The sequence below is a fragment of the Protopterus annectens genome, chromosome 8.part0, assembly GCF_019279795.1.
Source record: "Protopterus annectens isolate FY-2018-M chromosome 8.part0, PAN1.0, whole genome shotgun sequence".
Classification (NCBI taxonomy): Eukaryota; Metazoa; Chordata; order Ceratodontiformes; family Protopteridae; genus Protopterus; species Protopterus annectens.
The window spans coordinates 84996078-85012794 of NC_056741.1; the positions used below are offsets into that span (position 1 = coordinate 84996078).

General features: G+C 38.1%; 1 protein-coding gene across 1 annotated transcript in view; it reads left to right on the forward strand.

The window, feature by feature from the left end:
• Positions 1-16717, forward strand: part of LOC122808147 — a 644680-nt gene that overhangs the window by 86318 nt on the left and 541645 nt on the right. Inside the window, exon 2 of the mRNA XM_044079118.1 lies at positions 5014-5124. Within this exon, the coding sequence (XP_043935053.1) occupies positions 5014-5124 (111 nt within the window). The remainder of the gene's footprint in view (positions 1-5013; positions 5125-16717) is intronic.

Here is a 16717-nt window from a genome sequence, read left to right on the forward strand (position 1 = left end):
CTAAATGAAAAGCATACACTGGGGTATTTGTGAGGTTTAGTAGGAGTGTAGTCAAAGAGTAGCGTTATGGACTTGGTATAGTCGTAGAAAATAGAATTATGTTAAATATATGTGCATTAAAGAGACTGGCCATTTCATCTGGTAGAATGCATTACAGTCCAGAATATCTTCCATTTTTTTTTGGGGTGGCACACATTTGTAATTTTTACATCATAGCTGGTTGTACCATTTTTAACCTGGTCTTCAGAAATATATGTCATTGTGACTGTGCAGTCTTTTACAGGGCATCCAGATTTTTGCTTCATATTTTTGGTCTGTTCTTCATAAAATGTGTGGTTTTCTGGCAAACCATTGATGACTGAAGTCACTAAATAATAACAAACATATGAATTTCAAACTTCATACACATCAGAAAATGCATGCTAATACAAAACCTGCTATCCTAGCAACGTTCTAGGTTTAACAGAGCAATATTTAAAATTGCCCCAAATTTTGGGCCTTTGATCCCACATTATTTTCAGATTTGCCCATAAGAGGTTAAGAAGTATGCATACTAGTGTTCCCCATACGCTGACATAGTGTGGAACAGCATGCATTTGGCTCAGTGGTGTAGTAGTTAACATTGTTACCTCCCCAGCAAGAGGTTCTCTGCTTTGGTTCTAGACAGAGGTGCCTTCTGTGTGGAGTCTGCATATGCTCCCTGCATTTGTGTGGGTGTCCTCAGGGTGCTCTGATTTTTTCCTACATTCCACATGCATCTGGATCATTTCTCCGGAGGCGTCCACTGTAAATAGGCTTTGTCCTAGTCAGCCTTTCCTGGTCAATAAATGTTAAATAAATAAATAAATGTATCTGAGTTGCTGTACTTCACTACTCTTATCATACAGTGGGACAAAGTATGTGGCTAGCATACACTAGCAGTGCCCCTGTACTGCTGCATTTACATGTGGTATTAAGTAGTAAACCCCTGTGGTGCTTCTTGCATTAAGATTCATAGTGCCACAGCATTACAGTGTGTCAGTGAATCACACATCCATTCTGTATCAGTGAATCACACATCCGTAGTGCTCTGAAAAAACTGCTAGAAACAGGGACATAACATGATATATGTGGTTTAGCATCAGTAAGGATACCAGACCAAAGAAATGCATATGATATTCGGCTTTTCTATCAGATAATCTGTTATGAATAATGGGATGAGGATGTTTAACTTTTTCATTATATTTCACCCAATATAGGAGAGACAGAGACAGAGCGAGAGAGAGTGAGAGAGAGATACCAAGAAATATCATATTTCTCTACTAATTAAGATGACTGTCATCCAAACAATAGCTTGAAATGGTCAAATACATCAGTGAGAGGAAGGTGTAAAAAATAACTTTATTTAAAAAAAAATATAGAAAATAAAGGAAAAATAGAAGGAAGAGAAAATAATTTTCCAATTAGTTCCTATTCTGAACCTTAAATCCCTAACTTTTGACAGTACTTGCCTATATGAATAGAAACAAATAATTTGATTGCCATGGGTTATCTGAAAGAATTAAAATGTTTTTTTTTTCTTTTGCAAAATTAACTGATCTGCACAGTATCCACAGATTTAAATCATTCCTCTTGTAATATATAATTGTAACACTGAGTTGAAGTACTCATAGTAAACCATCGTCTTCAGTTCAGTAGTGGAACATTAGAAGACTGATAAAGTTCAATGATTATTCAACAAAATAGAGCTTGTACATTAACAATAACAGTGAGATACCAAAAATGACAGGTTACTTTAACTAATTACTCTAATCTTTGATGGCTGATCCACAACAGCCTCTACCACATGAAAAAGTATTAGGATTCATCATAAGTTTACCCATCCCACTCTCCAGGTACTGCCCTTAGTAACTGATGACTAGGTCATAAACATAAGAAAACTATTATTTGACAGAAGAACATACATGTGGTGGGAGAAAGCCTAAACCAAGCTAACCTCTACAATGCATATGCCTATAATAAACCAGTTAAAACAAACTAGCTCAATATATTATTGCAAATTTAATCAAATTTTAATATTCAAGAGTCACCTGAATATGCTAACATAGTTTTTGTAAATCTAAAAACATGACAATGGATAGTATGCATGTTATCATTTTGCTGATTTTAACTGTATTTTTCTGCACTTTAAAAAACTGTTAAGTTGCCTTAAGTAGCTAGTACATAGAATAGATTAGATTCTGATCTCCTGAATCTAGACTGTATTATTACACTTGAGCACTATTCCAGCCATCTTACATTAGGAGGGCCCTGCCTGCATCCTTGTTGTAGAAGTATGTAGTCTGAGCCTCATCTGAGTTGGAGATTACTGGAGGAAAGCTCATTGTGTGCTTTCCCATTGTAGTTTAGCTTAATAGTGTTTAATTTCACCTGTATTTAAGCCTTGTCTTTGCCCATTGCTGCACACCATGCAATAGGGTTCAGAGATGCCCTGTATAGATGCAAATACCTTGAAAGACAATTTTCTCCTAGCCGTCTGGTAGTGAATCCTCCCAAGCTTCCCTACTGCATTCTGAGAAACTTAGGTGAGCACCGAGAAGGGTTGCCATAGTTGTCACCCCTAACCTTCAAGAGAATAAGCCCCTTTATTAATCCAAGAGCAAAATCTGGTCAAACTAGCCAACTAACCAAATTATTTACAGTAAAAACCTGCCATAATGGATGGTCAGTTTCCAACCTTTTTTCAGGCCAGTCTTATTGACATGGGCATCCTGAAGCAATGTAGTAACTGCTTCATGTATACTGACAATCACTTAGTCTTAAAACAAACAAATACAATATCTGACAGATGTAATTACACTGTGAATGTGGAATTGATTCTCTCATATAACAACAAACTGGACATCAAACAGCTTGTCAGTACACACACATCACCTGTCACACAAAACAAGGTTACAGCATAGACCTCCCAAGAGCAATCCACTTGCACACACTGCAAAGCAAACAAGATCCACTACACATAGCAACACACACATCAGTGTTTCAGCAAATAATTCCATAAGGCAAAACACCTCAAAACCAAATGTCTTGGTCATAGGTGACTCCATAGTGAGATACATGGATGTTCCCCTAACCAGGCTGGACAAGGAGAAGGTCACGATCAGCTGCCTGTCAGGTGCCAGGATCCATCAAATCACACATGCACTCAACAACAATTACCATTATGACTTTATCATAGTACATGTGGGGGTGAATGACTTGAGATGTATCTCTCTCAACTATATGAAAAGAGACATGACCAAACTGTCACATTGTGTCCCAGGCAGGCATGTCCCAAAACCTAGGCATCATTCTGCCTTCACCCAGGATAATGTCACAATATAGACAAAAATGATTAGCTTCAACAATTGGCTTAGATTATGGTGTCAGTCCAGGGCAATCAAGTATCTGTCAGCCTGGGAAGACATGGCTGACAGATCACGCTGCTTTGCCAGAGATGGTCTTCATCTGTCTCCTCTAGGTTTTCTGATACTGACAAAGGCACTTGCCTCCCCCATAGTGCCTTGTTTTGGCAATGTCAAAACAAAATTTCTGACATAAAACAATCCACTTGAGACAAACTCAGTGTTATGCTGCTTAATGCTAGGAGCCTACACAAGAAACTGCACTCCCTGGAAGTACTCGTCACCTTGGAAGATGCTGATGTCTGTGCAGTCACTGAGATATAGTTTACGGCTGTAGACAGTACCCTGGCCATGCAAGGTTACAATTCCTTCCACAAGTTCAGACTCCAAAATAAGTGCGAAAGAACCAAAGGTGGAGCTGTATCCATCATCATTAAAGCCAAATACATCTCGAAACTGGTTAAACAGTATGACTCTCTTGAGCTAATCCAGGTGCAACTAACTACAGGTAAAACACCCTACCACATTATTGCTAGCTACAGGTCCCCCACCATGAACCAAGAGAAGCACACCACCTGCCTGGACTTAGTAGAGTTACTCACTATACAGCCAAACACCTTGGTCATGGGAAATTTCAACTATCCTTTCATTGACTGGGTGACACACATGAGCACAAACATGATCACCTTGAGTTTCCTGGACTTTATCAATACAAATGCCCTGGAACAACTAGTCTGCACCGCCAATGGGCTCAAATGTCTCAGACATAGTAGTCATCAACATGGGGTAGTACTGCACTGCCCCTTGTGTGTTGCCCTCCCTGGTAAGGTCAGACCATAAATCCATCTCATTCAAAGTAAAGATCAAACCTGACAACCCCAAGGTGCAAAAAACAAAACAAACAAAAAATGAAAAATTTCTCCAAAGCAAACAATAGCCTACAAGGCAATGGCATAAAAAAATTCAACCACCCTGCTAACACAGCCAACAATGACTCCTATGCAGAGGTGTACACAAATGCCCTGTATAACCACTTAAACAATTATATAGATTTGCATGTACCTGACTGGATGGCCACACCAGAGTTTCACCAGTTCCTAAGGGGAACAGTTTAGAGCTCAGTTTGATAGGAGGGATCCCTTTAGGCACAGATCACAGAGATGGGGGGGGGACACACAAAAGATGTAATAGATCTTGGGGTGATTCTTCAGAACATGACCAAAATTTGAATGTTGAAGTGAATAATGTACATAATAGTTTTTCTGCTATACTTAATGAACAACAACTCCAGGTGTTAAATAAAGGATTAACTTTTGTGCCAGGTTTTTGGGTTCCAGAGCATTATTTTGCAAATGATGTTGTCAGCTTTTGCCGTACCCTTAATTTAAAATAATTTCTCAGGATTTGAAAGGGGACAAAGTAGAACAATTTTGCCTCAGATTTTTTCAATTTAGATCTTCATAGTTCAAACCACTGATGTCACCCTTTGTACAGTCCTTTCAATATGAGGTCCTTAAGGATTTACATTAAAATCTGAGCAAGCATAACATTATTAAAGACAATCTTAATCCACAAGAAAGATTGTGTGTTGAACATCGTATTAATAATCATGATATTGTTATTTTGCCAGCGGACAAAGGTGGGGCTGTGGTGGTTCACAACTGGGTGGATTATGAAGCAGAGGCAGAGCGACAACTGTCAAACAAACTTCATTACATGGCAATGCCTACTGACCCAACAAGTAAGTTTAAACAAGATATTGATCAATTTTTGGATCTAGTGGAAGAGGAGGGCATTATCATTCATGATACGTGTCATCATTTAAAGGACAATCACCCCAAACAACAATACATCTATTTTTTGCCTAAGATTCATAAAGATCCCAATAGACTGCCTGGTCGACCCATTGTCTCTGATAGAGTCTCGTTGACTGAGCCCTTGTCAGAGTTTCTTACACATTATCTCAAACCTCTGTTGTCTCTGATATGGGCTATAATACAAGATACTACATAGTTCCTTGCCATTATATCTGATATGCAACTAGAACTGGGCTGGCTCTTATGTACTCTAGATGTTACCTCCTTATATACTAGCATCCCCCATTGGGCGGGACTTATTGCTTTACAATATTGGCTTGATCGGGCCAATATGTACAACCCAGGTTTCAATACTCTTCTGGTTTGTATGGCTGAATTGGTACATACCCATAATGTTTTTTATTTCAAAGACAAATGTTTCTGGCAGGTTCAAGGTACTGCTACGGGGGCTTCCTTTGCCCCCATATATGCAGACTTGCTTATGGCTTATGTGGAGGAACAATTGATTTATGATAGCAATCATAACATTTTTATGCATGAATTAGATATTTGGCGGAGATATCTTGATGACTGTTGCCTGGTGTGGAAAGCGGATGAGGCATTTTTATTTGAATTTATGGAATATCTACATTGTAATAAGTGGGCTGTTGAATTTAAGTTAACTTTTGGTAGATCAGAAATCACTTTCCTGCATGTGCTAATATAGACTTTGGAAAGTGAGGTATTTAGAAAGTTTCCTCAGTTCAACACCCTACTCCATGCTACAAGCTTCCACCCACAACATGTCATCAGGAATATCCCCAAATCACAATTTCTTCGTATTAAGAGAATTTGTTCTGATTTCTCCACATATGCCTACCATCGCCAGGAGTTAATAGCCAGATTTAAGAGCAGGGGATATCAAGCAGGTGACATTTTTAGGGCCAACCGGTTTGCCAATCAACACGATAGGATACAGTTGCTATCATATCATTCTAAGCCAACAGATCAATCTCAGGAGCTTAGACTAATTACTACTTATGGCAGGAACACTAGGAGCTTTATGAATATTATTCAGAGACATTGGTATGTATTACAGTCAGACAATATATTGAACAAATATATCAACGATTGGTGTTCTTATTCTTTTCGCAAGGGGCGGTCATTGGGATCTTTATTTAGTCATTATAAAAGGATGCATAATCATCCTTCCAATTCCCCCATTCAAACAACAATTACTGGGCAATTATTGGTTGGTTGTCATCCATGTGGACATTGTTTATATTGCCCAAGGGTGCTCAAGTTGAACAGTTTTACCAGTCACAATTCTTCACATGTTTATGATGTTTCATGTTTTGCCAGTTGCAGTACCAGTTGGGTTATTTATTTAGTCCAATGCAGCTGTCAGGCATTTTATGTGAGACAGACTTCCCAGCCCTTCAAATTAAGGGTCAGGGAACATCAAAGTGATATTAAAAATAAAAAAGTTTCGAGTTCTTTATATTAACATATAATCCAACATCCCACTGGGGTTTTCAGCTTTATGGTCATTGATCTTATTAAGTTTAAGAACTCAGATGTCCATACATTGCATGAGTTATTAACCAACAAAGAAAAAATGTGGATTGTCAAATTGGGAGCCTTATTTTCACCTGGGTTGAATTAACAATTTTAACTATTTGCAAATAGTTCTAGACATTTTTCACTGTCTTTTTGTCATATACAATTATTTTGTTACATGTTGATTTTTTGAAACATAGTTGAGTAATATATTTTTTATCAATTAGAGGACGCTGCAACATTGGGTATAAATTAATGTGTGTGATTAGTGTCTTCCATGTATCATTTTTTGTGGTGTGGTCACTGAAGAAGGCGTTTGCTGAAACTGGTATGACCCCACTGGGGCATTTTTCCATGGAGGAATGATGGAATAAATACATTTTGTTGGAGGCTGCACTGGAGTGCTGGCTTTTTTTGTTGTTGTTTGGATCTAAACTAGATCCTCCTGAAAAAACAGGCCACCTTGGTGGACCTCAAGTATAAATAGGTTTTATAACAAACTGATATCTAAGAACAAGAGGGAACTTATTCAGCAGAAGAAGAATACCCTCCACAACGTCAACAAGAAAATCAGATATCTTGTAAAGTTCTCTAAAGCTAGTTACAAAGCTAAATTAGCATCTCTATCTAAGGATAATCATAAGGCATTCTTTATATATGTCTGAAATCTAAAAGGGATTTCCCAGCTATCTGCCAAACATATAGTGGATGGTACATCTTATACTGAACCTGTGGAAATTGCCAACCTGCTAGCTGACAGATATGGTGCAAACTTCACCCCCTATCCCCACCAGTCATACTCCATAGCTTACCTGACACCAGTCCTCTAGCTAGTATCTCCAAAGAGCAGGTCATATCCTCTCTTTCCAAATCCAAAAACATGGCCTCTATGAGACCAGATAACATTCAATGCTGCTTACTAAACAATCTAAAACAAAACCTCCCTTTAGCCTCAGCCTGAGCACTGGCTTTGTTCCAGCCGAGTGGAGAGCAGCAACGGTAATCCCCTTGCATAAAGGGGGTCCATCAACCTACACTGGGAACTACAGACTCATAAGTATAACCAGCCTTATTTGCAAGGCACCATGGAAAGAATCATCATGGACTATATCAATAAGGATATAGGCAACCTTCAAACTCTTGACCCAACCCAGTTTGGCTTTGTTAAGGGTAGATCATGATATTGAACCTGGTGGGCTTCTTTGAGAATGTCAGCAAAGCCCTGGATGAAGGCAACGCAGTACATAATGCCTATCTTGACTTAGCCAAGGCTTTTGACACAATTTCTCTCTCAGATATCATTGAGAAACTCTCCCAGCTGGAGATTAACCCATATGTCACTAGATGGGTAGCCAACTAGCTCACCAACAGAACGCATACTGTCAAAGTTGGGGATTCCACCTATACCAGTAGACCAGTTACCGGTGGCATATCACAAGGATCTGTGCTGGGGACTCTATTGTTAGGAATCTTTTTCTCAGAAGTCCAGGCAACAGCAGATATCCTGTAGCTTACCAAGTTTGCTGATGATTGCAAACTGGGAACAATCGTTGAGTCCCCAAACGATCTTAACGTATTACAAAAAGGGCTAACACAGACAAATGATTGGTGCCAAAGCCACAGACTAAAACTAAACAAAAAAGTGCATTGTTATCTCTTTTGGCAAAGAGGAAGTCCCTGCAAATTACAGTATTGATAGCACCCCCCTAAACTCAAACCTGGTGGTGCGAGATTTAGGAACATGGGTTGATAGCAATCTAAACTTCGATCACCACATGTACACACTGGTAAGGAAAGCCTTCTACACTTTACAACTCATAAGTAAGGGCATTGCATCTAAGACTAAGGATGTTATAACTTCTTTGTACTTGACCCTAATCAGACCACTAATAGAGTACAACATTCCATTTTACATGTACCTCACCAGACACCTGCAGCAGCTGGAGAGATCACAAAGGTTTTTCACCAAGAAAATTCAGGGCCTCCAAAACATGATCTGCATGGAAAGAGTGAAAGCTTGGCCATGAACAAGTCGCTTCTCAGCAGCTTGTCACTGTACTCTGTATTTTACAGGCTACTGAGAGGTGACTTGTGCCTGGCGTGCAGAGCAGTCTTTGACCCTTCCCTAATGGAAATGCTGCACATCCACAAATCAAATGGGACAAGAGTCACTCACTCCAGGGTTCTCAACCTAGCTTCTGACATTAATAGAACATGCTGGAGAGACAGATATACCTCCAAGAATAAACTCTCAATTCACGTAAAGCAGAGCTCCTCAATGACCCTATTCAAGCACAATCTAGACAACTGGATGGGAGACTGTAATTTCACCTCGGGGGTGGAACCTATGTTCTTCATGGACAGGTACAGTCAGTGGTAATCATAGACTCACTCTGTGAATGATAACTATCTAACCAAAGTCAATTATGGAAAATGGCTAGGCTTGTAAAGGTCCTAGGGCCATTAGCCTAGAAACCTGTTATGAACCTATGAATTCTGTTGCATCTGCATGAACATCTACAAATTACTTAGCATATGAATTTGTAAACCTGCACTAATGTCAGCTTGAATAAACATGATCTTCTCTAGTTTAGATACAGAAGCAGCATCTGTCAAATAATAATTATAGATCTTTCTGTTTAAGTTGACTAACTGGATCTTTTAATTTGCTATCCCACACTGCACCTCTTTACTTAGTTAATACAAGCAATGTAAACAGAACAGTGCTATTTAAGTAAATGTCATTGCTTAAGGTATTCCTTCCTGAAAAGAAGGAAACCACAATGAGGGAAGTGAAATGTTGAACAAGGCAAACATGCATAGCATATTAACTGACTAAAAAGCATTAAACTACTATGAGCTATAACTATGAGTAGCTTAGGCAAGGATTTATAACAGTCTGATCTAAATAAATTGAACTAATTAATATGACAGGCTGTAGAAGGCTACAGCTATAGAGACATTCAAGAAAGAAAAAAATATCCTTCAACTTAAATATATAAGAAGTACTTATTTGAAGATGAAAGTGTAGTAGCAAGCCCAGTGTGAGGATAAATTCTGTACTGCAAACAGATCACAACTAATTTTTGAGGTAAAATGTTTTTTTTTTTTTTCTTTTACAATACCTTTTTTTCTTATGCAGAGGCATTGGTAAAAGTAAACTGATACAACACTACTCTAAGTCATGAAATAATTATAGCAAGTGGTAGCCGGAATTTGGGCAGAACGAGAATTTGGGTAAATGTATATTATGGTAGGGTCAACAGTGAAATGAACTACAGGTTTAAATAACTGTTCATATACTACATCAAAAGCCCAGTAGTCTTAAAGCAGTAGATTTCCATTTCACAACTCATGCCAGAGGATGTTTGAGAAAGAGAAAGAACACTGTAGAGATATAAATGTTTTGAATAGGTTCCACTATATTAACATAAAACTAGATATATAAGCCTTAAATTTGGAATTCTACTCATGACAGTCATTACTATAATAATGGTTACAGTACCATATATCATCTTGTTTAACTTAAACACAAAATAGCCCTAACAAACCAGATTAACAACTGTTTAACTGAGATAATATGACAGAATGGGTCAATCACTTTCATCCACAGATTGCCTCCTTGCCTGCCAAATGCACATACTTTACAGACCATGTAAAACTTAGGAGTCTCGTTGTTATCAAATGACTGTATTTCATCTTGTTTCTACTAGATGTCACTGCAAATCACTGCAGATCCTGCTCATATAAACAGTCTCCCAGAAACATACACGCACACCCACACACACACACACACACACACACACACACACACACACACACACACACACACACACACACACTCACACACACACACACACACACACACACACACACACACACACACACACACACACACACACCACACACACACATGCACACCCTGCACACCATGCATATGCTGGTTACAGCCACATAATTCACTAAGCAATACTCAGATGCCTGATAGTGATCAAATATGTGAACGAATTAATAAATATGTGATTGCCATAGTAATGAATTTCAGCTTGTACATGTCAGATATATACTCATTAACCCTTGAGGATGCACAGATACACACAGCCCTCCACAAATGCACATATGTGCATCCCTCTTATATCAACTTCATTTACTATGCATTACAGCATATGTTCATTATTAAATGAGTAAATGAATGAATATCGATCATGATAATTTATTTCTGCTTATTTCTGTGAGGCACATAGAAGGCAAACACTCCACAACATCTGACATACATGCGACCCTTCCACATGCTCACATGTGCATACACATGATCATGCATAAACCTAAAAACACACACACAGACACACTTTTTCACTGGTTGTAATCACATAATTTGTCTGCATACTTCAGATGTTTGACTTTAATCAAATGAATGACAGAGTTATTAATAATGTACTGAGTGATAGCATTTCAGCTCATTGCTGTCAGACACATGCAGTGAAATCCATGAAACTACTAAAGACAGACATTAGGAAGAGCACACACAGACACACACACACACACCACACACACACACACACACACACACACACACACACACACACACACACACACACACACACACACACACACACACACACACACACACACACACACACACACACACACACACACACACATATATTTCATTTATAATAAATGTCTATTATATAAATAGATAAATATATTCAGCTGGCTATTAGTGGCTGTGATGATGTCAGGTAGTAAATATAATGCTGTGATCAGTTATGATGTCAGGTAGTGCCAACTATGCCAGGTGGAGTAGGGCTGAGGATGTGCAACATATACCAACAGAGTTAACTGGAGTTTTGTAAAGAATTATATGTCATTTGTATATCAAGCTGATTTGTACAGATACTTGCATTGAAAAATGTATTTATAAAGCTGCTTGTGTTAAAAATGCAACAACAGTGGGTCCTACTGGACAGAAAAGAAATACACCTGTATGTCAGACTGTATTGTAACTGTTGGAATTAATATATTGTAACACAGGAGACTCAAAGAGAAGAGGTTAATCTCAGTGCAGCTGACTTTGAAAAATAATCTGACATTAAATTACCTGGTTTAGGTCATAAAATTGTATATCCCACTTCTGACTGCAGCCAGAAACAAAATCTCTGTGAGATGCCTGGTTAGTAGTGGAAGTATTAAAATTGTTTGACAGATTCCAGATGTTGTAATGCATCATAGAAAAGCTCTTTGTGTGTATATTATGACACATATGTGCTACATTCCAGTTCACTTTCTAGTAGAGTGGGATAGTGTGGGAACCAGAGTCAGATGACCATATCTGATGTCATTCTATAGTTACAGCCAGCAATGAAATGATATTTAGATATTAGTGAGAGATGTCACTTAGCTCTCAGCAGTCTGTTTGTGAAACCTGACAAAGAAGGACCACTCACCCATTTTATCTTGCCTTGTTTTAGTAAGTGAACTAAGGGACAGTAATTCTTTAGATCAGTCTAGAAAATATAGAGAGATTAGATAAGTATTGCTTTTCTGTGTCTGTGCGAACCATTCCATCTGTGTTATTTTTAATACTTCCTTGGACTGAACTTCTGGCATTTATTATAAATAGATATTTAGTATTTTCATTTTTTTTATTATTTATTATTAAATATATTTAAACTTTTCATTGTGGATGGTCTTTTAGAGAATATTTTAACCTTTGAGAGTACTTATATTTATTTGGTGACATTGTGGCCACTCCTGAAACCCTTGCTGTTTGGTCAATATTACCATTGGTATTAGTATTAATTTCACTCAGCAAAATCGGGTACCTTGGTAAGAGCCTTGGAGTAAGTGGCTTTCTGGGTGTTGTGTTGGTAGTGGATCTACCTTATAGATTAGGCAAAGGTGGTAGAGCTAATAAAGCCGTGCCATCCTTTCCCAGGTGTGTGTGTGTGTGTGTATGTGTATGTGTGTGTCTGTGTGTGTGTGTGTGTGTGTGTGTGTGTGTGTGTGTGTGTATGTGTGGGCGTGTGTGCGCCTGTGTGTGTGTGTGTGTGTGTGTGTGTGTGTGTGTGTGTGTGTGTGTGTGTGTGTGTGTGTGTGTGTGTGTGTGTGTGTGTGTGTGTGTGTGTGTGTGAGAAAACCAAAGCTCAAACAGATTGCATGTGTGAACTACTTTGAACAGAGACTCTTGAGACACTGATTTCACAGAGAGGGTGGAGGAGGACCTGGCTTGGAACACCCGGCTAAGGACTTAACTCTATATCGGTGTCAGTGAGGAGTCATATTTGGGGCCTGGGGAGAGAGAGAGATAGAGGGGGGAGGACCCAGATCCAGGACAGGAGCGTATTCCCTGCGTGGTATTAATGGCAATTGTGCTTGCTGCAGAGAGCTGCATCTGGAAATACCATGTGTATCTCTTATTTTTGTTCCAAGTGAATGCCCCTCACTAGTGGCAGTGGTGAGGACTGAGGCTCCTTGATTACTGGCCCAGAGTAGAGATGTCACAGTGGTATTGTTGAGCAGAAGAATGTAAGGAAAGAAACCACATTGCAGATCAGACTAATATCTTATTATTTTATTTTAAAAAAGTTATTTAGAAGAATTTAATACTTACAACACAAAAAGATAGTAGTATCATACTAAAACAAGCTGATAAAGGAGGGCTACAGTGTTGATGGATAGGGTATGGTATATGAATAAGTTTAAGCAGTTTTTGTCTGACACAAGTACTTTTAAAGTATTAACACTTGCAAATGTGAAAGATCATGTTTCTCAGGTGAATTTGGCGTTATATGATATGCAACTGAATCAAGATATTACAGTTGAACTATTTAGTTACTTAACAGTAACATGTCCCAAAATCCCACAAATTTATGGTATCCCCAAAGTGCATAAATCAATGAGGGATCCACCATTAAGGCCTATCGTGTCTGGCAAGGGATGGGTGACCAAGCCAATTTCAAGATATTTACAAAAAGGGTTAGGAAAGTATCTACTTAAGTGTGAAACTGTTTTGAAAGATACGGTTCACTTTTTAGAAAAATTGGATATGTGGTTTAATCACCAAACTACTTCTGATTACTTCTTGGTTACACTGGACATAACATCGCTTTTTACAGTTATTCCAATAGATTATGGGATTGAGGCAGTAAGAGGTTTCCTAACGATGCAATCTTTTGAGCAGACACGTGAAATTGAAAATATTTGCCTTTTATTAGATTTAGTTCTGACGAAGAATATTTTTATTTTTGATGGTGTTCCCTACCAGCAGTTAACTGGGGTGGCCATGGGTACATCTGTGGCGAATACTTTTGCTAATTTAGTTTTATATGTATGGGAAAAGCAATATATTCTAAATGAGAATAATGAATATGCGCGTTTAGTTGATTGTTACTGTAGGTTTGTGGATGACTGTTTTTTCATTTGGAAGGGGACTTTGAATCAGTTAGAAAGCTTCCTCTCCTATCTTAACACCACAACATGCTTTCTTAAGTTCAAAATGGACTTCTCCCTAGATAAAATAGATTTTTTAGAGATAAGGCTTTATAAACAACTTGGTAGGTTGGAAACAAGGGTACATAGAAAGGATGTGCATGCAGCAAGGTATTTAAATACTGCCAGTATGCATCCAATGCATATCTATAGAGGTATTATAAAATCTCAGCTGATAAGGGTTAGTAGGTTAACAACTGATGAGGAAGTTTTCTTGGAAGAAACTGAGAAGATGAGGAAAGAATTTATTGAGAATGGGTATCATCCTAGAGATGTTAATATGAGTTATGAGGAGGTGAAGCAAGGAAGAAGGGGCCCTTATAGACCAGTTTTTGGTTCTTTATCCCTGAACCACTTATGTTACACAACAGAAGGGGAAGGTGATAGGTCAGTCAACAGTTCTGTTCTTAGATTTACCACCACTTATAATGCTAATACTAATAATGTCTGTAAAATAATTAAAAAGAACTGGATAATTTTGATGTCCCAACCAGACTTAAAAGACATATTAGGTCCAGTTCCAAGGTTTGCTTTTAGAAATGGTCAAACGTTTAAACAAATTTTATGTTATAAGGATTTTTTGACTAAATCCGTCCCCATACGAGCTAGTATGGGGACCTTTAAGTGTTACAATTGTGTCTGTTGTTCTGATATCAATGATAGTAGTAGTAGCTTCCAGCACCCCATAACAGGTGAATGGTTTGAATTTGTTTCTCGAGCAGATTGTAATACCACTAAGCTAGTTTATCTTGCTAACTGCATTTTATGTAATGTTTTTTATGTGGGGAAAACATCTAGGAAGCTTAAAGATAGAATAACAGAGCATAGGTCTGAGATTAAAAGGAAGGTTGAGACAAACGCATTATTCAGACATTTACATGAATTTCGAACACATGCATTTAAATTTAGATGCATCTGTACAGTACAAATGGGCATTAGGGGTGGTGATCTAGATAATATTCTGTTATTGAAGGAATATGAATGGATAGTATGTCTACAGGCTGATAAACCTCCGGGCCTAAATGGGTCAGTAAGTATAAAACCAGTGTTAGTTAAGCGGCAAAGGGAGAATTTATGAGAATTGTCTTGTCTTATCATTTTTTCTAATGTTCTTTATATTTTATTTTAATATGGATGATTTAAGTAATATGTATATATTTTTATATATATGTATTTTATAAGTATAATAGAGTATTTAAGAAATTTAGATATGATGTGCTTTTAAATAATTTGCATAATTAATTTGGGTCTTTATCTGAATGGCTGGCTTGTTCATGTGATTTTCAAATGTTCCTCTATTTAAATGTGGTTTGTATAAGTTGATTTTATGTGCTGATGAAGGGTGTAGACCTGAAAGCTTCATTAAAGCTATTTGTGACTACTGTGTTTTTGGGTACATTTATAGTATCACATCCAATTGTCCAGGTTATGCTTAATAGGGTCACTGAGTAGCTCTGTTTTACATGACATTATAGTTTGTTCCAGATGAGTGGCAACCTTTGGGAGACATATCTGTCTCTCCAGCATGTTCTGTTAATATTGCAGTCTAGGTTAAGATCCCTGGAGTGAGGGATCCTTGTCCAACTGGATTTGTGGATGTTCAGTAACTTCATCAAGGCAGTCATCTCTAAGCAGTCTATACAATACTGAGTAAGTAATACGTCCTTCAGTCTGTCCATGAAGGTCATGTGTTGTAGGCCCTGAATTATTTTGGTAAGAAACTTCTGATGTCTCTTCAGTTGCTGCAGATATTTGGTGAGGTACATACAGAAGAGAGCATTGTACTCTATTAATGGTCTGATGAGAGACAAGTACAGAGAGTTATAAACTCCATAGCTTTGGATGCTATACACTTGCTTATGAGGTGTGCAGTGTAGAATGCCACCCTTAGTACTGTAGACACCTGATGATCAAAATTAAGGGTGTTGTCAACTTGAGTTCCTAAATTTCTCACCACTGGTTTTGAACTTAGAGGATATTATTAATGTTGTAAGTAGCAGGGGTGTCTCCTTTGCTGAAGGGGATGATAATGCTTTTTTTATGTTTAGTTTATGTTTGTGGCTTTGACACCAATCATTTGTCTGTTTAAGCCCATTTTGTAGTATGTTGACATCTTTGAGGGGCTTGATTATTGCACCCAATTTGCAGTCATCAGGAAACTTGGTAAGCCATAGGCCATCTATTCTCAGCTGGACTTCTGCAAAATAGATACCAAACAGTAGGGGGCCCAACAAAGATCCCTTTGGGACTCCACTGGTAACAAGTCTGCTAGTAGAAATGGCATCCCCAATTTTGACTGTATGCAATCTGTTCTGTTTGTGAGCCAGTTGGCAACCCATCTAGTGATATAAGGGTTAATCTCCAGCTGGGTGAATTTCTCAATGATGCCTGAGTGAGGGATTTTGTCAAAGGCCTTAGCTAGGTAGAGATAGGTAGTGTGAACTGTTTTGCCTTCATCTAGGGCCTTGCTAACATACTTTAGGAGGT